General features: G+C 49.1%; 8 protein-coding genes across 8 annotated transcripts; 5 read left to right on the top strand and 3 right to left on the bottom strand.

The window, feature by feature from the left end:
• Positions 1-44: 44 nt before the first annotated feature.
• BC939DRAFT_462706 (uncharacterized protein) lies at positions 45-1,110 on the bottom strand. The gene has a single exon (XM_051557160.1). It carries the CDS (start codon positions 1,049-1,051, stop codon positions 56-58), a length of 996 nt encoding a protein of 331 aa, XP_051408504.1. The 5' UTR covers positions 1,052-1,110; the 3' UTR covers positions 45-55.
• A 1,081-nt stretch (positions 1,111-2,191) lies between these two features.
• Positions 2,192-2,886, bottom strand: BC939DRAFT_291234 (uncharacterized protein). Its single transcript, XM_051551292.1, has 2 exons — positions 2,816-2,886; positions 2,192-2,731 (listed from the first exon to the last, which is right to left on the bottom strand). The coding sequence occupies exon 2, from the start codon at positions 2,646-2,648 to the stop codon at positions 2,241-2,243; it is 408 nt and encodes a 135-aa protein (XP_051408503.1). The 5' UTR covers positions 2,649-2,731; positions 2,816-2,886; the 3' UTR covers positions 2,192-2,240.
• A 3,803-nt stretch (positions 2,887-6,689) lies between these two features.
• On the top strand, positions 6,690-8,367 carry BC939DRAFT_484947 (phosphatidylserine decarboxylase-domain-containing protein; the record flags this gene model as incomplete). The annotated part of the gene is made up of 6 exons (XM_051559278.1): positions 6,690-6,840; positions 6,935-7,059; positions 7,156-7,240; positions 7,336-7,565; positions 7,656-8,061; positions 8,159-8,367. The coding sequence occupies 6 exons, from the start codon at positions 6,690-6,692 to the stop codon at positions 8,365-8,367; spliced, it is 1,206 nt and encodes a 401-aa protein (XP_051408502.1).
• A 483-nt stretch (positions 8,368-8,850) lies between these two features.
• BC939DRAFT_290980 (uncharacterized protein) lies at positions 8,851-13,080 on the top strand. Its single transcript, XM_051551291.1, has 6 exons — positions 8,851-9,171; positions 9,902-10,198; positions 10,814-10,876; positions 10,967-12,010; positions 12,121-12,183; positions 12,319-13,080. Exons 1-6 carry the CDS (start codon positions 9,151-9,153, stop codon positions 12,982-12,984), a joined length of 2,154 nt encoding a protein of 717 aa, XP_051408501.1. The 5' UTR covers positions 8,851-9,150; the 3' UTR covers positions 12,985-13,080.
• A 761-nt stretch (positions 13,081-13,841) lies between these two features.
• On the top strand, positions 13,842-14,949 carry BC939DRAFT_480289 (uncharacterized protein; the record flags this gene model as incomplete). Its single annotated transcript, XM_051558926.1, has 3 exons — positions 13,842-13,900; positions 14,466-14,532; positions 14,746-14,949. The coding sequence occupies 3 exons, from the start codon at positions 13,842-13,844 to the stop codon at positions 14,947-14,949; spliced, it is 330 nt and encodes a 109-aa protein (XP_051408500.1).
• A 412-nt stretch (positions 14,950-15,361) lies between these two features.
• Positions 15,362-17,101, bottom strand: BC939DRAFT_531937 (uncharacterized protein; the record flags this gene model as incomplete). The annotated part of the gene is made up of 2 exons (XM_051561640.1): positions 16,834-17,101; positions 15,362-16,515 (listed from the first exon to the last, which is right to left on the bottom strand). Exons 1-2 carry the CDS (start codon positions 17,036-17,038, stop codon positions 15,362-15,364), a joined length of 1,359 nt encoding a protein of 452 aa, XP_051408499.1. The 5' UTR covers positions 17,039-17,101.
• Positions 17,102-17,549: 448 nt separating this feature from the next.
• On the top strand, positions 17,550-19,028 carry BC939DRAFT_495864 (uncharacterized protein; the record flags this gene model as incomplete). The annotated part of the gene is made up of 2 exons (XM_051559664.1): positions 17,550-18,047; positions 18,129-19,028. 2 exons carry the CDS (start codon positions 17,550-17,552, stop codon positions 19,026-19,028), a joined length of 1,398 nt encoding a protein of 465 aa, XP_051408498.1.
• A 1,232-nt stretch (positions 19,029-20,260) lies between these two features.
• On the top strand, positions 20,261-23,019 carry BC939DRAFT_495863 (uncharacterized protein). Its single transcript, XM_051559663.1, has 9 exons — positions 20,261-20,337; positions 20,477-20,572; positions 20,814-20,879; positions 21,009-21,072; positions 21,655-21,721; positions 21,935-22,048; positions 22,127-22,250; positions 22,753-22,769; positions 22,858-23,019. The coding sequence occupies exons 1-9, from the start codon at positions 20,316-20,318 to the stop codon at positions 22,954-22,956; spliced, it is 669 nt and encodes a 222-aa protein (XP_051408497.1). The 5' UTR covers positions 20,261-20,315; the 3' UTR covers positions 22,957-23,019.
• Positions 23,020-23,111: the final 92 nt, after the last annotated feature.

The following is a 23,111-nucleotide window of genomic DNA, read 5'->3' as shown; positions in this document are numbered from 1 at the left end:
TGCTGAAAATAGTGCAGGTTATAAGCCAGCATACGTAGACATCGGGGGGATCGTGTCACAGCGAAACCAGCCGTGGAAACATGCTGTAGGTCTGAGAGACAGGCGTGCGGACGCAGGCATGGTCGTACTGGGACTTGTGTATTCTCTTGCACTCGTTCTCCTCTTCGAGGCACAGAAAACAAAAGGTGAATTTGCATACTGTGCAGGAGTGGTACTTGCATTTGCCATCATATGCACCGAAGTTAAAACACCGGGGACATGTACGTCGACTCGGGATCTTCATGTCTCTCTTGTAGTGGAAGCGTACAAGTTGGAATGAGAGCATAGTCTCGTAGACACATTCCTTGCCACATGAATTCTGGCGGTTGAGCATTGTCGCGGCATTCCAGTTGCGGTTGCAGAAGAAACAGAACAAGCGATGACACTTGACGCAAGTCTGACACGACGACATGGTTTCGTTGTGCATAAGTACATTGCAGTTGAGGCAGCGCTGGCAATCCATGTTCTGCAGAAGCTGCTTTTCATCCTCGAGAGCCTGTACAGTTGCGATGTATTCTGGTGACTTGAAGATGTCTTTGAGCATAATTACTTTGGAGCACAGTATGCAAGACGTCTTGAACTGCTTGTCCAGTATCCAGCTCTTGAAATCCTCACTGCACATCCACACGCAGCACGCTTTAAGACAGTCCGTGTCAGTGTCGAGGCATATCGAACACTCGGAAGAGTGCGTAGCCACTTTGTCTAGCTCGTCCTCGAGCTGCTGCTCAACAATGGTCTGAAGCGTGTCCGGAAAAGTAGATCCCCCCAGAAGACGACCCAGCACAAAGATGTTGCACTCTTTAATGATATGCTGCTTGCACTTATCAAACTCCTTTGCATTTTTCACATCGAGAGGTTTGCTGCCGACTGTGTATCGCCAGCTTAGAATCTCGTCACGAATGGTGGTCCCCAGCACATCGCCCGCGGTCTTGATGAAATCGTCTAGTGTAAGCGTGTCGAGGAGCTGTCTAGCAACAAGGCGCCCATTGGGAGTTCGGAAGAAGACTTGCATCGCGCGTTTGGGTACTCGACTTGTGGGCAAGAAAGGAAATGTGTTTGGTGGACAGGAAATAGAAGTATGTGGGAACGGTATCTGTGAAAAACGAGATGCTCTTTTAATAATGGGCAAGTCGTGCCTTATATACCAGGGAATCTCTATGAATGTATCTAGCATAGGAGACTAGATATAGGAAAATATAGGAGTTAGTCCCAGAGGCACTATGCTCTTAATAAAGAATCAGCACCGAGTGGTGGCAGATTCAGAGAAATGGGCCACTTTTAATAAGCAAGACAGTATGGTGAATACACCGCAAGATTGCAAAACAGGGCGGCTTTAGTCTTTGAAGAAGAGAGATAGAGAATAAGGACAGAGCAAATTGTGATTTTCATTATAGAAAGGAGGACATGGTGGGGGAAAAAAAGTCAAAGACATTAAACTTGCAAGAGGTTTGTATCAATCCTGAATTGAGCGCCCCTATCGTTTGCCAAGAGTTGAATGGTTCCAGACAATGTGCGAGTGCCTGGCTGGGTACTCGCATAAGTTATGCGCGGAAGACAGTCTAATTAGTCAATAATTTCCTATTAAAAAAATAAAGCGCGCCCTTCTTGGCACACAGTACCTTACCGTCCGCGTCTTGACGCGACTGGAGTCGCGGTGCTCTCAATTTCTCACATGAGATTTCGATTGTGGCTGGTCTGGTCGTGTCGCGTCAAAAGAGTAGGGAAGTACGACGTTGTTACCAGCAGCCACCGCGAGTACGCAGGATTCGATATAAGATTTTGAGGTTGTGCCTGTATAAAGGAGGGTCGAAGCCAGCGGTCTTTTGTTCCTTGTTCCAGTTGAACAAGAAGACCGTTGTGCTAATCACTCGCTATAGGTACCCTTTTGCTTAGATATATCAGCAATGAATTATGGTTCCAGTTGAACAAGAAGATCGTTGTGCTGATCACTCACTACAGTGTGCGTAGTTTGTGCGTTAGACCTATGTGTTCAGTGTGGAACACAGATTATTCGGGCATTCAGATTGAGAGTTTCCTTACTCCATACAACTGTAGCAGAATTATCTCCTCGAGCAACAACGTAGCCCGTACCACCCACTGTTAAGCTCAATGCAACAATATCTTCTCTTTATTGTGATATGAATTTAGAGTGGCAACTGGACGCTTAGGATGTCAACGGTGAAGTCGATGCCAAATACGCACTACTTTAAATGCCGTAAAAATACGTTAAGTAGCAAGCCTTTCGCCTCTCGCCTGTCGAATGTTCGTCCCTTGCTAGTGTATTTGCGAAAGTCGGCATAATGCTCAAAGTATTTGTATTGGCCCTCGACAATGTCCCAGATGTTGACATACTTTGTTATCAGAAGCGCTTTGCATTTCGTGATTGAGCTTGGTGTGCTGTCGAACAGCTTCTGGCACAGATCTTGGAAATGCTCCAGCTTGTTGAAGCGATCATTCAGATGTTGCGTGACACATCGGTAGAATTTGGTTTTCTCACTAGCCCTCATCCCATCAGACCAGCCTTTCTCCCTAGCTAGGCGCTTGAATGCGTTCCTCAAGTGTTCGCCCTGTCTAAGTGAGAAATCCGGAAAGGCAGCGAAATAGTTCATGATCTGGTCGGAGTATGCTGTAAGATAGGCGTAACTGGATTTGTCGACTACAGGGAGATAGAAAGAGAAAGCGAGTGAGTAATCTTATGAGAGAGTGAGAGATGAATGGTGAACAGACAGAGATAGGGAGGTGAAGGAACCAGGAACAGGCGATAGAATATTCTTACGGCTTTCTCTGGAAGGTTTATCGGCTAAGGAAGTAGAGTTGAGGATATTCTCAGGCTTCTAGGGAAGTGCTACTACTTGAGGGATCCTCACTTCTACCCTTATATACTATTCTTGTTCCAATGTCTATGACCACAGTCAAGACCTGTGACCTCTCATAAGAAAGGAGCGCATGAAAAAGGCGAAGTAAAGTGTGAGGCGAAGAATACAAGGATGCACGAGAGCAATGACTAATATAAACAAGATCGGGAGGATCGCTGGAGTCGAATGGGCGTAAAACGAAAGAAAGGAGGGAAGGACGAAAGAAGGACGAAGAAAGAAAGAGAGTGATTACGCGAGAGTGTGAAGTGTGCGATAATTACTACCGGCAATGGCGAAGGATAGGCTCCTCTGATACACTAAATCTCCTTGCACTAGACTAGCAAATTATACATAGCCCGCGCGTCAAAACTCCATTTTTTTAGAGCCTCTTTGTCTGACGTCCGACTCTTCGCTTCGCCATCCTTCTTGTCAGTGCTGTTCAGCCACAGAGATGCACTTGTCAGCTGTTCCTGCTTTTCCGCCAGCTCATGGTCCTCCTCGCCAAATAGACAGCTCTCCTCAGCCCCCCACTCCGGATCCGCCAGACCCTCTTTCCCCACCTTCTCCACTTCTCCATCGGAGCGAGATTGATCCTTGACCATACCCCCTCCCTCTTACAATTCTCTCCCAATGAACCCGCATTTCACCGTCTCACCACATCGGCCGTCGTGACAAATGGCACACCTCCCCTAGCGGGTTGCTTGGGACTACTGACAGATGGCTGTGCTGCCTCTGAGGGGTTTGAAGGAGGTGAAAGAGATTCGAGGTCGCGGGACTGATCTAAGGTCGTAAGGAACGGCACTTTTTTTTTTTTTTTTTTTTAACGAGAACCCTCAAAGTCATGGGATTTATTAAGGTCATAAGGAACGGCACAGCAGGCGAAGTCTCGTATTTTTCAAACCTTATGATATATTTTCAAATACGTAATTCACTCCGTTCCATTTCAGGCACCACACAGCTTACTTCTTGAGATGCAAAAATAAAAAACAAAAACCTCTCTTTTACTTTCTCATGACCTCACAACATACGAACGCGCCCCGCGTGTCCAAACGTCAGCAGCTCATCGCCGACCTGGAGATGCCGATCGTCCTTGCAGGCACCGAACACTAGGAGAAGATGCAACCCTTCTTTATGCCATGGTTGCGGACTCTTGATTCATCAATGACCGACGACCACCAGGGTTAGACTTCTCGCCTGACGAATACCTCCTTGCTGATTCTGCCCCAAGGATATCCAAGGTACTACATCTCTGCATATAAGGCTCCTGCAGCAAATCAACCCGACAATACCGTATTTTGCTATCGTTTAGTTAAATCCCGTCTCCACAGTGAACATGATATCAGCGTATTGAAATCTTGATGGAGTTCACTCAGAAAGAGGAGGCAGCAGATTTGGAACGAAGCATATATGGAACCATTAGCTGAATGGACGATGGCGTCCTGCGTACTTCACAATATGCTAGCCTCGATTAGCGATGTCTGAAAGAAAACGCTTGATGGATCTGGTGGCTCAGCTATCGAGGGCAGCCCAGACGACGACGACAAAGACGAAGCCGCGAAGGATGCATTGAAACAATATTAAACGCATTCCAGTCCTTCAAAAGTCTCGCCAATGCGGAGATTTTCTCCCTATCCTTCAATGTGAAATTCTGCTGCACCATGGCGGTTAAAAGCTGGAATAGGGCCATCCCACGTTGAAACTCTATGTTTACCTTAAGCTTCTTTTCGATTAAGGGACAATCGCAAGGCATTGGTTAATAGTATTAAAAAAAAGTGTCTTCGAGCTCTTGGATGAGGACAAACAGTCTGGAGAGCGCCTTTTGAGGGTTGAAGGAGTTGATGATGTGGGTGATGGCATTGTGGGTGTATCGTCCACCTTGGAGGGCTGTTGAGCAGCCTCTTTTCCTTTAGGCCTCCCGACGGTCCACTGGCGTCCCTTCCCTTTCTCCGAGCCCGGGGCCTTGTGGACAAAGTCGTGCACCGCCCCTTCAATACTGTCTAACATTGCGTCAAAGCCCTCGATGTCCCTATCGTCCTCCTCATCCTCATAATCTGTATTAGTCGCGTCTCCATCATAGGTTTCCGATTCCACGCCAATCGTCCTTTACCACTGTGTAGTCATCCCCCTTCAATTCAAATTCTTCGGTATCGCTTTTGAGTCGTACCTCTCCTCTCTTCTCACCCAATGTCGCGATCCCCCGGTCGACGTCTTCCTAGGTCGGGCTTTCTCTAATTTTATTGCTGAATGCACAGGCTCTCTGGAATTTTTGCCTGTACGTGTTGAATCGCCACTGCATAATTCTGCCTGAGAGAGAGAATCTAGTTTTCTGGTTGAACCAACTAGGTGCGCTCAACCCAAGCTTTCGACATGAGATGTTTAGCCCCCACCAGTGGCTTCTCATCGCTGGTGATCAAAGTCTTGAAATTCGGTTTGGACTCTAGATAGCCGAGAATTAAGTCGTTTTGTCCGCATCTACACGGACTTTCTTGGATGGGATAACGCCGTTGCCTTCTGGCAGAGACAATCGCACATGTGCTCTATGTATAACTTATGTTTCATCAATAGATTGGCGACAAGAGACACACCTCCAACAGGGGTTTTCAAATAAAAGTTTTGGGTAGCTCGTCATTCTGGAGGGGCTTGGGGAGGAAATTTGTTCCGTGGCGGCATGAATAAAGGATGATTAGATTGTAATGCTGGAATGGTGCACTATGTTGTTGCTTGAGATCTCTCTATTTTTTATTTTTTTATTTTTTTTTCAGCCAAAACTGCTTAAAATAATTACATCCTTCCTCCACTCACAGATAATACCCTAAGGCAATTCAGCGTATGTAAGAGGAAAAGAGATTCACATAGGGAAAAGAGACGATAGAGTATTGCGAGTTTGAATGGCGATGAGTAGCTATTGACATGGGTGTAGTGCGTCGTCGCATGGTATTTCTATGTATCGAGGAGTTCTCACGGACACCATGTCAGGTTTAACCGGAAATTGCCATAAATGGGAATCGTACGGCATGCCTGACATAGTTTGCCAAAGATGGAAACTGTCAACCTCTCCAAAATGGCGCTTGTTCTTGAAAAGGCTGGGCTAAGCTATGGGCCTGACGAGTGCCTAGCATGTCGCCATGTCGCCAAGGACGATGGGGAGTCGAAAACAACAAAGCCCAGAGAGTTTAGCGAGCGCCCTGATGTGTGTTCATTACTGCCTGCCATTGCGCTCTTTTATGATCAACCGCGCGGACGATGATCCGTCCCCATGAGGGAGTACCTTTTTTGGAAGGGCTGAGGGGCTATAAGGGGCGCTATCGAGTCCATGGGCAACCTGCTCCATCCTTCATTCGCCCCATTCACCCCATTCGCCTCTTTTTGTTTTCTTGCAATTCCACTCATCAGCCGTTAAAGCACCTGGACTATGTTCAAGTCACTCAAAGGTACGCCAGCGGAAATTTTGCCGGGAGCATAATGCAGTCTGCCCTCTGCCTCAATGTATATCCAAACTAACAGATATTTACTCCTTCAGAAAAGCTGTCGCACTCCGAGAAGGACGAAGCAGGGCAGGGTAATGTCGAGGCTACGACAGCAACCCCTATTGATGCGGATGACCCTCAGAGGACGACCATTAGCACCACCACCACTGACAGCTTCACAAAAGCGCCTATGAACAACACCGACCAGACCGTCCTAAATCCGAACACGACGACTGCGACCATTCAGGAGCAGCCTCATGGCGAGATTACAGTCGATTCGGTAGAGTCGACTCCAGCCGTTTCTTACAGTACGCCGGCTGTGGAACCAATGCCAGCTGCGCTGTCGGACCAGTACCCACTGACGATTGACGCCAAATTTGTCAAGGAGCAGACGAAGGATCATAACGTCCATGGCCTTAGGCACGCACTCTCAGCATCCGTCGAGAAGTCCTCAGCTGCCGAAGAGCCTGGAAGTATTTGTAAGTCGGAGGGTGCTATTTACTACACAATTAAGAGAAGGAAGAGCCTATGTCTAATGGGCGATTGGCCATTTGTTTACAACACAATGTCTAGTTGAGGGCGGCATCTTGACAAGCGCCAACCAGAAAAAGTGGTACCATGCGGCACTCCCCATCAATTGGACCCAAAAGATCTCGAGCGAACACCACTTTGGAAATTATGTTATCTCGAATCGCGAGGTACAGAACCGCGATTCGACGTGCTTCTCGCATAGCTCTTCATACTTTATGCCACTTTCAATGCCTAACCATGTTATGCTTTCGAACATAATTTAGACTGGGACAAAGATTTGGGAGGATATGCCCATTTATGCACGCATTGGCATGCATATCCTGTTTGCATGCATGTTTGATCACGAATGTATGCCGCCTACTACTTCCACGCGTCCTCATGATCCGTCTACGATTTTCAACTGGATTGTTCTTTAATGTGCCTTTGTTTCATCTTATAACTAGTGCTTGAAACCCACAGGATCCACCACCTGTTCTTGGTCGAGTCCGTCAATCAGGGCAAGCATTTTGATGCGCCCGAGTCCGTTGCCCAGATCGGCCATTTTATCAAGACCTACAAACTGGATCTGTCCGAATTGCTCCAACCAGATCCCATGAAATACAGCTCCTTTAACGAGTTCTTTTACCGTAAACTAAGGCTAGATGCTCGACCGATTAAGGAGCCAGAGAATCCGGTAAGGACTAGAGCGATCAAGCACAGCGATGCTATTCCGAATGGGCATTTTATTCATAATGCATTTCTTGATGTATTCTCCGTTTACTAGAATGTCATCGTGTCCAGCACAGACTGTCGTCTCTGCGTCTTTGACTCAATCCAGGCTGCAACTCAAATCTGGATCAAGGGCAAATCCTTCTCAGTTCAGCAGCTTCTCAGGGACGATGCCCTGGCTGCCGAATTCGAAGGCGGCTCGATTGCATTGTTCCGCTTGGCACCACAGGACTACCACCGGTTTCATTCCCCAGTCACTGGCACGGTTGCGAAGGAACCTGTCAAGATTGACGGCACATATTTCACAGTAAACCCAATGGCGGTCAACGAGAAGTTGGATGTCTTTACGGAGAACGTACGCAGGATAACAGTGATTGATCTAGAACAGCAGATTCAGGGCGAAGAAGTCAGAAACGACAACTTTGACAAGTGTGTCTTTGTCTCGATTGGGGCCTTGCTCGGTAAGTAGTCTCCTATGCTATAGCTTTGATTCTGCTGTTTGTAATTGATGCAACAATTCTTTCTAACGCATTTATTGGTTTTGGGTTTGCATGACAGTCGGATCTATCCAGTTGACGGGTGCCAAGGAACCGGGCACAAGGGTGCAGAAGGGCGATGAACTGGGGTATTTTGCGTATGGCGGTTCGACCTGCATCCTGCTGTTCAAGGCTGGAGCTGTGGGATTCGACAAGGACTTGTTGGAGAATTCTCAGAAGGGGCTCGAGACGCTTGTGCGCATGGGCGAGCACATCGGAGTACGTCTGTAGCAGAGAAAAAAAATGACGCGGTTGACACATTCCTGCCCCAGTTTCTGAAGGAACGACAAGCATCGCTTTATCGGACGAATAAAGGATATACCGGTGCTGACAGTAGCATGTGTGGAGATGTGGATTAGCCACGTTCTGTTTTCCTGAGAAGACACGAGAGGGGCGCGGAGGGTTTACATGCATTCATCTGCACGGTGACATACCCTAAAAAAACTGCTAGGTCTATTTGATGTTTTGGCGTGGGCATGGTGCCTGAGCATGTGTGTGATATGGCCATGGAAAAGTTGTCTCTGGGCAAAATGAGCCCTCGCTCCTCCACTCCTTCGCTTCCTTTGTTCGGTTGAAATCCGCATTCATTTTCCTTTCATTCACATTCTCTCATCGTTCCTTAGTCCTCCGTTCAGTCCCCTTTTCGACATATACCACATACCTCTCAATATCCCCATACTTACCACCTGATTGGGCTTTGACATTTTGCAAGGCGCGATACCATACATCCCACCGCAAAAGCAGCAACCACAATTACACGCACACAGAGCCAGTAACGGCTATCGACGGATACCCTTTCAGTCATCCCACCCTATCCTGTCCTATCCACTGTCTCTCTCAACGATCTCCACTATACCGCACACTTGACATTATTCCTTACCTATAACAATTGAGAAAAAAACCAAAAGCGACGTTCGTTCTCTTGCTATCGATAGCCACCCTACGCACAATCGCAATTGTTCTACCCGCAGCTGCAATCAAAAGCACAAGCACGGCTGAGGACTAACAGGTGCTATGGCCGCGACTACACCACTGGTAATTATACTCTTCAACATCTGGCATCTGCACACATGCACACTATAGCCGCAAGGAAGGGGAAGAGGAGACCCCTGCCTGTCTCAGACAGACACTCAACCGTGATTTGAAAAAATAAGGCCCACCGTTCCTATAGTTATTTTTTTCTTTATCTCTCACACCAAGCATGCACTGGGGCTGTTACATGTGTCAATAACGGACACAGTGGACACAGTGGACACAGTGGACATAAAAATTGACAGAGGATAACGATATTCTAGTCAGACACTTGTGCTGATCGATTGAGAGGCAACGAATGCAGCAATACGGTCAAATAGGCTTTCCTCTACATCTTTTTCTTCTTCTCTTGTTACATTTCCTTGCTTTCTTGTGAAAGGTAGTTCTGGATGGAGCTTGTTGTCCAAGGATCATCTTGCTTTCCTCTTCTTCCACAACCACAATACCCGATGGGACTACCGATGCAAGAAAAAGAGTAACTGAAATCCGAGAGCGTGAAGCCAGTGTGAGCCAAACGCGAGGGCGACTGAACGGACGCGTCTTTCCCGAATAATCTGCTGCCGAGACCCTCTCATCCATTCTTGACCTTCGCCCTCCCTTTTTTTTTTTTTTTTTTTTTTTTTTCTCACTTGCATGATGCGACCATGCATAATCCAAGCAAGCACGCGTGAACACATACCTTGAAACTAATAAAAACAACAACAATAACAACAACAATAAAAAAAAAATATAGATCAACACTATGCAGGTCCTACCCCGAGTCAATGGCGAGATTATCGCCGAACCACACCTACAGCAACTACAGCAGCAGCAAGATAACCGGGTTACTTTTCAGATACCTCCCGGATCACCCTCCATATCAACACCACCACAACCACAGCAGACAACCGCCTTCGCAGTCGTTGAGGAACCCGTGGACGACTCGGACACAGAGACTCCCATCGGATGGAATGGGGTCACGCGCGAGCCGATCCAGGAGGGCCAAGTTTTGAAGGCAGGATATCTGATGAAGAAGGGCGAACGACTCAAGGTAAAGGGAGACAAACAACACAACAATGAATGTCCGGTTAGGTTTGGGTCAAAGCTAGGCAAGGCAAAGCGGTTTTTTTGTTGTTTCTTTTTTTTTTTTTCTTCGAGAATTCCATCGATGGTACAGAAGGGGTGCACAAGACAGAACAATGAATTTCTTGTATTTTTTAGTTTCTGCACAAGTACAATACACAACAATGATGATAATGTGGGCTATTTCTGATTATCAACGTTGTCCTACTTCAACTTGGTGCTCCCTTAATGTTTTTTATTATTACTGCTGTTTATACGCCACGAGTAGAAGCTAATTCAAGAGGGTTGGGGCACATCCTTTCATGAACAACATACACATACAAAAACTGTGAGTCGTCCAATTGGACATGTTTTTTTAAGAGATAGTAGGGCTGGGGGGGGGGGGGGGGGGGGGGGGAAGGATACCTGGGAAGGGTCGGTGCTGGTATATCGCCACGGGCTTGTCTTTGAACAGCAACGTGTGCGGATTGATTTGGCAGCGAGCAAGAGCATGGACACCATTGAGAAGATAAAAACGATCCATGTGAGCACCATTTAGCTTATTTCCAAGCGATGTTTTTTAATGCATTTTCTCCTGTACTAGATCTGGAAGCGGAAATGGTTCGTCCTCCGAACTTCCAAGCTCGCCTACTACAAAGACAGCAAGGTACCTTCTACACCACATGGACAGAACAAAAGCCCTGAAGTGGGTCTCTTTATCAACATCGCCATTTTGCATTCAATCTCGTTCACGTAGGAGTACGAACTACTCCGCATCGTCGACATCCGCGACGTCCACCGCGCGGCCGAGGTCCCACAGAAACACAGGCCCAACGTCTTTGTCATCCTCACCCCGCGTAGGACCTTCACGGTTCAGGCTCAGACTCACACGGAAATGTGTGAATGGATTCAGGCTGTCAGCGAAGCCAAGATCCAGTTCGAGTTCACAGTGTCGAGTTCAGACCTTGAGTCGTCCGCAGGATCGACGGTGCATTTGGGTCAGGCGTCGGGGACGGCTCCAACACAGCCGGCTACACCGACGATGCCGATGACACCAATGACACCGACAGCAAAGGTGTCCGGGATTATCTTGCCAAGGCGGCAACAGCACACGCCATTATCGCTCTCGGATCCGGAGCTCCTGGACAAGCGAGAAAAGTCACGTCAGAAAAGCAAGGATGTGCCGCAGCCGTCTCCACTGAGCTGTGCATCTCCTAATTACAACCACGATTTCAGTAATACGAATGCGAATACGAATATGATTACTAGGAGGACGAGTATACTGGATCAACCGATAGTTTGTACACCACCCGCGTCCCCACGTCGTGTAGAGGGTCTTTCATTGATCACCACCAACTATACTCATAACAGTACACCACCAGCAGGGACAGGGTCAGGGGCGGGGACAGGGACGCAGGCGATCAATATTGCGGCACCATCCTCTCCACGGATGGAACAGGTTCATTCAGCAGCGTACGATCTTACTGTCGGTTCTTTTTCCTCGGAGCAATCTTTTACCGATCATCCTCCTAGACTAGAAACCCTCCCAGGTACACCGACATCGCCGGGTGGATACTATTCTGGGGGCGAGGCGTTCTTTGGTGGCAACACCAACTATTTTTCTTCAGGAGACGAGGATGCGGCGATTGACGATGACGATAACGATCCATGCATGATGGTTGAGGCTGGACGTGTGGCCTCAGCGGCGAATGCTCCAGGGTCCGGGATTGTCACGGCAGAACAAGTTGAGAGCAAGGTCATCAGACAAGGGTACCTGTTGAAGCTGGGTAACACGTATAAGGTGAGCTGGCAGCGAACTCTTCTCACAGAGGTACAGCGACGGCTTGAGCGTTGGCTAAAGATTCGAGGATCTGACTTCATGATACTCTTCTCCCTCTTTATTGTGCCTAGACATGGCGGAAGAAGTGGTTTGTCCTACGAGGGGATAAACTGACATACTACAAGAATATGAAGGTACCGCTCTCTTCATCTTGACTGCCTTTGTCTTTCTATTAAGCCTACGCAGAACATCTACTTAGCATTTTCTCTCCCTCTCTCTCTCTCTTTCTCTCTCTCTCTCTCTCTCGCTCTCTCTCTTCTTTCCTCTAGGAATACCAACCCCATGGAATCATCCCCCTTTCGACGATTATCGACTGCCTCCAAACAGACCCGGTTTCGAAATCCAAGCAATATTGCCTCCGCATCGTCACCGCAAAACGTGCTTTTGTCTGCTGCGCGCCCGACGAAGATACTCTTCTCCAGTGGCTCGACGCCCTCCAAGTCGAATGCGACCGCGTACAGATCGAGGCACAAGAGGAAGCCATCGCGGAACAAAATGCAGAGCAGCAGCAAGGCCAGCACAACCATGTCCAACAGGACGGACACGAAAGTGATCCCGAAAATGGTGATGCCACGGATACGAACACGGCGTTCAACATTAATGCTGGGAAGAAGCAATCGATGGGTAGGACTGCTCGTCTGAAAATCAACTTCCACAGCTCCCTGCCTCGCTCGCGCTCGCGGTCAAAATCTGGAGATGCTGCTAATAACGGCAGCAGTGGAGGAGGAGGGAGTCTGTTTGGATCGAGTATTGGGAGCCAAATAGGATTCGGTGGCGGAGCAGGAGGCCAGCTTAGAAAGGTCGTGAGTCTGGAAAATGGCAACGTTGCCACATCTTCCACGCCTGCCACCCCAACAGGCATTGCTCCTACGACTCCTACTCATTATCAACCCGAGCTTCCAGCCTCGAGTGCCACGATGACATCCTCAGCATAGCGGCGCGGCCTGGTTACGCCGGCTTCACAGATTCCCTGCACATAGTCCTTCATTTTCCTCGCGAATAATACAACCCTTTATCTTGTCGCAACCATATTGACGCTTGCTTAGACGGTTCTCTGGCTGTGAATTCATGTTATTTGTGCGCACTGTGAGAGCACGCCCTTGGATGATGAAGAACATCATTCGGCGCGTTCATTTTATTATATTTTGACGCGTTGTCTTCCATTCACATTTATCCCCTGGCGGTTATTCTCTTTCTTTCCACACTCTCCTCCGCCCTTCCAAACCAAACACCCACCGATGTACTCGTGGCAAAGTGCACTCCGTTACTCGATGCTATAGCCAGGCAGCATCTCCAAGGTATGCTACAACGCTCATGAAGTTGCTCATATGTGCTTTTGCTCATTGTGTTTATGCCTGTGGTGGCAGGATGTTCTCTTCTAGCCTACTGGGGCTGTGCGTGTCTGTACTAGTGTCTGAGCCCACTTTGTATATTTCTCGCATCTTAAGGCTGCTTCGCCCGTCATTTCCACTGCAGCAATCCTCAACAGCAGCGCAGTAGGACCGCAGCGACGACCACAGCGATGACCGGTCGAGTCCACAAAGGTATGTTCCTGGTCTTCTTTCCTTGCAAAGTGGCACTGCTCGTCTTTCTTTTCTTTTTTGTTTGTGCCTGGTGCTTGGTGCCTTGTGCCTGGTGCCATAGATTGTGTCTATGTTTGTGGCTCGATCCTCATGGCGTAGTCTCTTTCTGCACTTGTTTTTGTGTGTCAATGCCTCTTTTTTAGCAAAGAAAGATCCGCTCTTCTAGCCGACCATATCAGCTGGTCCGTTACAATAACCACAGGTACTACATGGCCCAGTCCAGCGGGACTCGCCATGGTCAAGAAGAGCGAGTCAGATGGCCACAAAGGTATGTTTGACATGAGCCGTTCGCTGTTGCTGTACTGGGAGCCAACTTTGGCGCCTGTGTTCCTTTTCTCACACACTCACACACTGGCTGTCCTTTTGCCTTCTGCTGTCCGAACTGTCCCCACACAACCCCCCCACCGCCTCCCCCGTCGTCAATGATTGCCATTACCACATCCAAAATACCCTCCCCTTGGAGTGCCTTTACGCACTTGGTCATCACTCGCATGAGCCCTCTCGCGGTCCAGCGGCCTCGAGGCTGAGGGACTGTCGATCCCAGCTGGGATTGAGTGCCTGACAGCAGGCACCCAGTGCTGCACCCTAGCCGGCTCTTTCCTGTCCACCCTCCTTGTTCTTAGGGTCAAACTAAGACACTCACCCTTTGTTGTGTCCAGAGATTCTATAGATCGTCGACATGCCCACGCTTTCTCTTGCTCGCCTGGTTGGATGCACGGCCTGATGCTGAGACAGCGTCCCAGCCGTTTTCCCCGATCCTGGACTTGATCCAGGTTCATCGTCCTGGGGGGACTCGACCATGGTCGTGCGAAGGGACACTCGCCGACACATAGGCCAGCTGACTGTGAGGCTCGGAGCGAAGACATCATGGTCAAGGGATGTCCAGCAGTCCTGATCCTAGTAAGGGACTCTGGAACAGACCTTCGACAGAGATGGCTTCGTCTTTGAGGTAGCACACTGGCGGACCCATGGTCGGCAAACCGCTATGACACATGGAAGACGAAGGTACGTTTGTGCATGTCCTCTTGGATAAAGAGATGTATGTGTGCTGAGTGCGGCACGCAGAAAACAGCGATATACTGACACACTATTTAACTGATCCATTCGTGGTAGCGGCGATGTCTCAGCAAGATCGGGCCTAATAGTGCTCCCCAGCTGGGCAGCGAGAGGGAGAGAGCGCGTCGATCGATCAAGGATCCTAGTCCTAGTGCCTTCCTCGGCTGTGGTCTTGGCGTTACCGGTTGCGTGGTCCTTGTCATTCAGCATCGTTTGCCGCATTGCATTCTGGAGTGTGACCTGCTCATCACCCGCCCGTGAAGACATTATTGACTATAAAGCGTATGAATGAAAAGGAAAAAGTTGGTCGTCTGTCGCCATTAAGGCCGAGGAAAGGACAAAAGGGTGGAGGAACAGTGCAGCCCAGCTCAAGATATCACGTGTAGGAGTCTCTTTGTGGAGCTGCTATTTTGATCGAGCGTAGGCAAAGTACCGCGACTCGTAGACTGTCAGCACAGCACCTCCTTTTTGTTACATGAAGCAAAATTGATCACTGAATGCCATATGTACATGTACACTTCTTGTTTGAGCTAAAGAGAACAAGTCTGGTTCTTGTTCTAAGCTAGATTAAATATCCTATCGAGTCTTCGACTTATTAAGCTCGGCTAGTTGGACTTCTCAGTTCGATGGTCCGTTTACATGGATGTATCACAGCTTCCCAATCTAGGGCTCATCATGGCCATCGGAACATAAAACTCTCTTCATCGAGATAAGCTGTAACCGCGACGGCTGGACGCCAGGAGGAGTAAGTGATATCAGACGACACAATCCAGTTCGGGAACAGGACTTGGCCGTACTTGAGAGCCACCTCTTGAAGTGTATCGATGTTGTTCACGCTCATTGGGAACCCTAGGTGCATTACCCAAAGGTTTGGCGCAAACGAAAAATCCTGGATCATATCAAGCGTTAATGCTTCGTCCCGGAGTTTTAGACGAACTAGGGATGTGGAAAAACACAGCCGTCCTCGAATTGACTGCATTTCCCCGAACGTGTACAGCCTGAGCGGATGCCGGGGCCCTCCATACGGCAGAGGTTGATATTCGAGTGGCTGGATATCCATACACAGGTTCTCGAGCACGTTGGCGCATGGCCATGGTTTACTCCCCTTTAAGAGCTCGATTGTCCCCGCCATCGTGCCCAACAGGTTCAATTTGCGCAAGATCGTGCAGTTCTCCAGAAGTATAGAAGCACTGGTGCTGTTAAATTCCAAACATCCTTCAATGTCAAAGGTAACCAGACTGTGTGATATTCCTGGCGATACATGTACTGATCGAGGCATACATGTCAATTGTGTGAGAGCCTGGTCTTCATGCACCACCGCCACCGCCACACCCATAGCTGAGGTGTCATCCCTGACGCTGCTTCCAGTGCAATGGTCGAGATTGATAGCCGTAGCATGGGACTCTGGCATGGTTCTCTGCAGGGTGGCTCGATCTTCGAAGATATCACTCCAGTCCTGAGCGGTGACATTGCTCCTCTGTTTGAGCTTAAGGCATTCGAGATTGGGAAGGTGCTGAAAAAGACGAAGAAAGTGAGGATGCGTAGTGTTCGAATCCTTAGAGCCCCATGTCACAGTGTTCAAGGTCAACGACCGAAGCGATGTGTTCATCCAACCTTCGTCATCCACCCTGATCAACCCAGTGCGCTCTTCCATCTCCTTCTCGGGCTCCTGCTCGTTGCGGGCGTCCTTAAAATCCTCTACTATGACGAGTCTTTCCAGAATCAATGACCTGAGTTGACGGCAATCTCTGAGCACCAAAAGAATAGCGTCGATGTGGACGTCGGCATTGACGCACCAGTAAAAGTCCTCCAGGTTCTTGAGGGCCGCTACAGGAGTCATCTGACAATTCGACGGCTGTGATAAGAATTGTTTTAGGGTGATATGCAAGGCACGAAGCTGTGACACCATCTCCGCGATCTGCGTGAGAGATGGAGTGTACAAGGCCCTGAATCGGAACCTGAGCGATTGCAGGTTGGCGGTAAAGTCGAGGAGGTGGCGGGCTCTAGCTCATTCTATGTGCCAGAGACAGAGGGTCTTGACGTGGTCTCCATATTTGCAGACCATTGAATAGGCGTCGGTTCGTTGGTACAGGGAAAAGTATAGATTTTCGTAGAGATAAGGAACCTAAATGTTAATCCAGGTACGGTTGACACGGATGAGGGCCGTGAGATCGCGCCTTGCCAGGTGGTCGGTGATTAAGTGAACAAGCTCCGGCATCGAGAATACAGTGTCTTGGAACATCTTGGGAGCAGTGTCAACGCTGCTATCGTCCTTGGTCCTCCTAGGACGTAGAATCATCCGATTAGCTGCTTGAGCACGGTCTGGGACGGTCGGCGTCAATTTGGGCATGTTGTTCAGTGGACCAAAAGAGCTGGAAGTGATGAGAAGGGACGTGAAATAAAAGACGAGAGAGACACATTTGAGGCCCATTATATATCTGTCGGACTTATGCGGCGAGTCCAGCAGACGTTAATCGACTCATCCCTATCCGTTGCCACCACTATACCATCTTTTCGCCCCTTTCTTTGCCGCCATTTTTCTTGCCCGCCTCTCTTCTCCTCTCCCCGTCAACCATGCCCAAAGCCAACAAAACCACATCAAAACCTGCCCCAACGACCCTTCGCCGAAGTCTGCGGCTCAGAACATCCGATAACTACGTTGTCGACATCGATGTACCAAGGGCCCCCCGGATACCTTCTTTTCCATCCCTGAACTTCAACACCTCCTCGCCGGCTATCTCACGCGGAATGATCTAGAGGCTGCCATCCTCGTCAGCCGTGCCTGGAATACCATTTGGGTTCCCTATCTCTATGAAAAGCTATTCTTCCGCGAGCACCAACAGACTCGCAACTATTCCAGGATGCACTCATACGGCCATCATGTCAAGAGTCTCGAGATCATCTCCATAGAATGGAATAATCTCGCCTTCCTTCTCAACTTTACCATCAACCTACACTCGCTCTTCCTCCGCGACACAAAACTGAGCGCTTTGCAGCTTCAGGAGCTCGCAGAGATAGCACCACAGCTTCGAGTTCTGCATATCACCTTGAGGCAATACCCGCCAAAGCCATTGGAGTGCCAGATGACTCCTGTGTCTGCATTCAAGCACCTGGAGGACTTTTACTGGAATGTCCTGACAGATGTCCGCATCGACGATATTCTTTTCGTGCTTAAATCATGTTCTCAACTCCAGTCACTGGCCTTGACAATCAACCTATTAGTCGAGGAACTTGACGAGGCCAAAGTCGAGGAGATTGACGGCATCAAAAGCAGCAGTTTGGTAGCCGATGCCGTACCAGAGTTGGTCAAAGTGGACGATGACGGCTGGACAAGCACCTCGCTCCGAGTATTGAGTTGGGTAAGCATGCCGTTCCGAGCGTCGAGCTGGAACAGTGTGATGTTGGGACCACGACAATCCTGCTTGGACGACTCGAAACAGTCACATCCCTGCATCGAGAATCAAGCCAGCATCCAAGAGATCGAGCTTGATTTGCGCGTCTCAGTAACCGAAGGTGGTTCTCTAGTCGGCGATTCGGGGTTCTTGAACGCAGTGTCAAAATCATGCCCGAACCTCAAGAGGTTTACTGCCAAGCATACGCCGTTTACAACAGACAAGGCGTTTGAGGAGGTGATGCGGGTCAACCATGGGCTGCAAATGGTCAGCGTCAAATACACGGAATTCGGGGACTTGGCACTCCATCAATTGGCACGTCTCCCTCCAACACTCACTTCAGCAGGGACCTCGCATAGCCTTGTTGAACTCGATGTGGAGGGATGTCTTCATATCACCAGCCATAGTGCTATCGAGATATTGGAGAACTGTCCTCTCCTGCGCAGCTTGAATCTGTTGGGCACAAAAGCCGGTACAATCGAGCTTTTCAAGGGATGCAAACCCTGGCCTTGTGCCAAGGTGCTGGAGAGGCTGCATATGGATATCCAACCACTCGACTATCAACCCCGGCCGTACGGTGTAGGTTGGAGACAAGCAGATTTACCCCCTCTTAAACCATACACGCCTGAGGAGCAGGAATTGATCAGGGAGCGGCTGTGCTCATTCACTTCCCTCCTCGGTCTCGAACTCGGGGGGGATGCGATGACATATGAAATCTTGGAGGACTTTTCGTTTGCGCCGAAGCTTCGAAAGGTTATTCTGTGTGTTCCGGTCAAGTCAAATGACTATAGCAATAGCATAATTCAGAAGGCGAGAGAAATGGCCCAGGGGCGCGGCGAGGCATTGTTCCCGAATTGGATTGTGGCGAGTGGGTTCAGCTGTATTTCCTCGCGAGGTGCCTGTTATATCGATGCCGATATCAGTAAGGACGGACACTTTGTGTTCTAAGCATGATCTATGTGATTAAAAAACAAATTTGTGTATAAAAAACTATTTGCATGATACAGCGCGCACTAAAACCATGGACGATATGATGTTGGCACAATCCAAGAGTACGAATTATGAATCACTTTCGTTCGCGGTGGTCAATGTGCACATCGCACAGGCCTTCAATGTCCATCCTTTTTGCGGTCGCTTAAACTTGTATAATGCCTCTGCCCACTGTTACTCCTCTCTTTTTATTCCGTTTTCGGTTCCCAAAGATGTCCGCGGAAACAGAAAACAACACTATCGGCAGTACGCTGCTCAGAATACCTGTTGAGATGGTCTTTTCGATCTCCTAGCTCGTGCACATCATCGCCCGTAACCTATCGCAACACGATCTTACAGCCGCTACCCATATCAGTCATACCTGGAATGCCGTCTGGAACCTTATCTCTACGAAAGGATCCTCGTTAGCCATTATAATGGAGATAATTATCCAGGGCTTCACATATACAGCCGACATGTCAGAGCCTTCATACTGGATACAAAGCATGGATCATTTCCATCTCTCTGGGTGTATCTCCAACTCTGCAATCGCTCTCCCTCCGCCGCGTGAGCCTCCGCACCTGGTGTCTTAAGAGGATCGCCCGCTTAAGTTTCGCCCGCATAGGTATCGCTCGCATAGGTACCGCAACTTTGGGTCCCATTAAATGGCAGGAGAAAATGGCAAAGAAGTATGGCAAGGCTTTGTCTCCAAATTGGATCCAAGGGGTCGGTGTACTGTAGATCTCTAGACCTCGGGAGCCTGTGCAGGATTAGGATCAATAAGGGGCGGGATAGTAAAATGGGGACGCGTTGTTGTACTTTTTATTTCTTTTTTGGCAGGCAATCTTATTTGAAAGACAACATGCCCTAGCCGCACTCAAAAAGTGTGCAACGACACCACCGTTTGAAAAACACCAGCGCATTGCGTTAGACTATCATTCATAATAAACCCAGGGATGTTATGTTTAAAGCACAGCAACAGTGGTCTTGTAGGATTAAAGGATAGAGTATGTACAGACGGCGCTCTGACTGTAGGTTCATGTTACTTGTGCGCACTGCGAGGACACGCCCCTTGGGTGATGAAGAACGTCACTCGACGCGTCCACCTTCATTTTGATTTTCGTTTGTTTACATTTTGACGCGTGGCCTTCCATTCAAAATTCTCCCGCGGGCAGCCGTTTTCTTTTTCCCACACTCTCCTCCACTCTTCCAAACCACACATCCACCGATGCACCCGTACCAAAGTGCACTCTGTTACTCGATGTTATGGCCAGGCAGCATCGTCCAGGTATGTTACGACACTCATGAGGTTGCTCATTGTGCTTTTGCTCATTGTGTTTATGCAGGATGTTCTCTTCTAGTCTATTGGGGCTGTGCGTGTTTGTACTAGTGTCTGAGCCCACTTTGTATATTTCTCGCATCTTTAGGCTGCTTCGCCCGTCATTTCCACTGCAGCAATCCTCAACAGCAGCGCAGTAGGACCGCAGCGACGACCACAGCGATGACCGGTCGAGTCCACAAAGGTATGTTCCTGGTCTTCTTTCCTTGCAAAGTGGCACTGCTCGTCTTTCTTTTCTTTTTTGTTTGTGCCTGGTGCTTGGTGCCTTGTGCCTGGTGCCATAGATTGTGTCTATGTTTGTGGCTCGATCCTCATGGCGTAGTCTCTTTCTGCACTTGTTTTTGTGTGTCAACGCCTCTTTTCTAGCAAAGAAAGGTCCGCACCTCTAGCCGACCATATCAGCTGGTCCGTTACAACATCCACAGGTACAACATGGCCCAGTCCAGCGGGACTCGCCATGGTCAAGAAGAGCGAGCCAGATGGTCACAAAGGTATGTTTGACATGCACCGTTCGCTGTTGCTGTACTGGGAGTCAACTTTGGTGCCTGTGTTCCTTTTCTCACACACTCACACACTGACTGTCCTCTTGTCTTCTGCTGTCTGAACTGCTTCTCCTCTAGCCACTGGCCTCTGTCTCTGCCAGTCTCGGCTGAGAAGAGGCCCTGGCTCGCTCCGCCCAGCCTGGTAGGCGAGCCAGACTCGCCGGGCCATGGCAATTCCATCAAGCCCGTCAAGCCTATCAAGTGAACCAAGCAAACCAAGCAAATTGAAATATTCAAAGCTAAGTACTCTCCATCCCCTCCCCTCTTCCACCGCCCCACTCAACCCTCCCACCTCCTTCCCTGTCATCAATGATTGCCCTTACCCCATCTAAAAAATACCCCCTCCCTTGGAGTGTCTCTGCGCACTTGGTCCCACTCGCATGAGCCCTCTCGCGATCCAGTGACCTCGAGGCTGAGGGGCTGTTGATCCCAGCTGGGATTGGGTGCCTGCTGTGCTGGTCGCCCAGTGCTGCACCCTAGCCGGCTCTCTCCTGTCCACCCTCCTTGTTCCTGGGGTCAAACTAAGGCACTTACTTTTTGCTGTGTCCAGGGATTCTATAGATCGTCGCCGTGCCCACGCTCTCTCTTGCTCGCCCGGCTGGATGCACGGCCTGATGCTGAGACAGCGTCCCCGCCGTTTTCCCCGATCCTGGACTTGATCCAGGTTCATCGTCCTGGGGGAACTCGACCACGGTCGTGCGAAGGGACACTCGCCGACACATAGGCCAGCTGACTGTGAGGTTCGGAGCGAAGACATCATGGTCAAGGGATGTCCAGCAGTCCTGATCCTAGTAAGGGACTCTGGAACAGACCTTCGACAGAGATGGCTTCGTCTTTGAGGTAGCACACTGGCGGACCCATGGTCGGCAAACCGCTATGACACATGGAAGACGAAGGTACGTTTGTGCATGTCCTCTTGGATAAAGAGATGTATGTGTGCTGAGTGCAGCACGCAAAAAACAGAGATATACTGACACACTATTTAACTGATCCATTCGTGGTAGCGGCGATGTCTCGGCAAGATCAGGCCTAGTAATGCTCCCCAACTGGGCAGCGAGAGGGAGAGAGCGCGTCGATCGATCAAGGATCCTAGTCCTAGGGTGGACACATGCAAAGAGGTAAGTGCGCCATGGGTTCAAGGTAGAGGTGGAGCGGGTAGAGAGGAGGCAGGGGCAGTGCTGTCAGTGACCGCACAGCAGACCACCCTCTCTCAGCTGAGGGGAGACGGCCCCGAACCCTCGGGGTTTGGTGGTCGCGAGGTTGGGTCCTCTGCGGGGGATGACCAGTGTGTATGGGCACAAGAGGGAGAGGGCGAATGGGGTAAAGTCATAGATGATGGGGAAGAATGGTGAGGAGGGATAGCAAAACGAGTGCGGGCGGAGTGCAATGGATGGGGGGCTAAGGAAGGGTCGATGGGAGAGTACAGGAGGAGTAAAGGAGAGGAAGGACAGGCAGTGACAGCTGTATAAAAACACCGAAAAAGAAAAGAAAAGAAAAAAAGAAAAAAAAAAAAGTAAAAAAAAAAACGAAAACGAAAACGAAAACAAAAGCAAAAAGAAAAAGAAAAAAAAGAACAAAAAAAAGAACAAAAAAAAGAACAAAAAAAAGAACAAAAAAAAAGAACAAAGAAAAGAACAAAAAAAAAAGAACAAAAAAAAAAGAACAAAAAAAAGGGAACCGAAAGAAATAAGAAGAAGAGGAGAAGGAGGAGGAGGAGCAAGACAGAAGGAAGGAAGAAAGTGGAGGTCCAGAGAGGAGCACAAAAGAGGCAAAGGAGAAGGCAGAGGAGTGTCAGCACCACAACACTCAGGTCGAACCGTAGCCGTAACAGCCAGCAAGGTAAGCACTATTCCTCTGCATATGGACTCACTCATGATACTGCGAGTCTCGATCTATTTGCCAACATGACTTTTTTCTTTTGTGCTAGACACTAGGCAGCTCATCAAAGCCCCAGCAACCGGGTCGTAGGCCACCGGCCTCCCCATTCGGTAGCTTTGAGAACAGTATCAAGGCCCACGAACGATGATGACACTGACATCCAGAGCAGTATCAAACACTCGAAAAAAAAAAGATCATGGGCAGCAAGCGGCACTGACACTATAATCGGCGCGGGGGCGATAGGGGGAGCAAGTTCAAGATCAAGAACAACAACACTACTATCAAAGAACATTCACAATAAAT

Source organism: Gamsiella multidivaricata, assembly GCF_025024155.1.
Source record: "Gamsiella multidivaricata strain RSA 2152 chromosome Unknown BC939scaffold_73, whole genome shotgun sequence".
Lineage (NCBI taxonomy): Eukaryota > Fungi > Mortierellomycota > Mortierellomycetes > Mortierellales > Mortierellaceae > Gamsiella > Gamsiella multidivaricata.
Note: the sequence above shows the minus strand (reverse complement) of the source record. Positions and strands in the feature narration are given on the sequence as shown.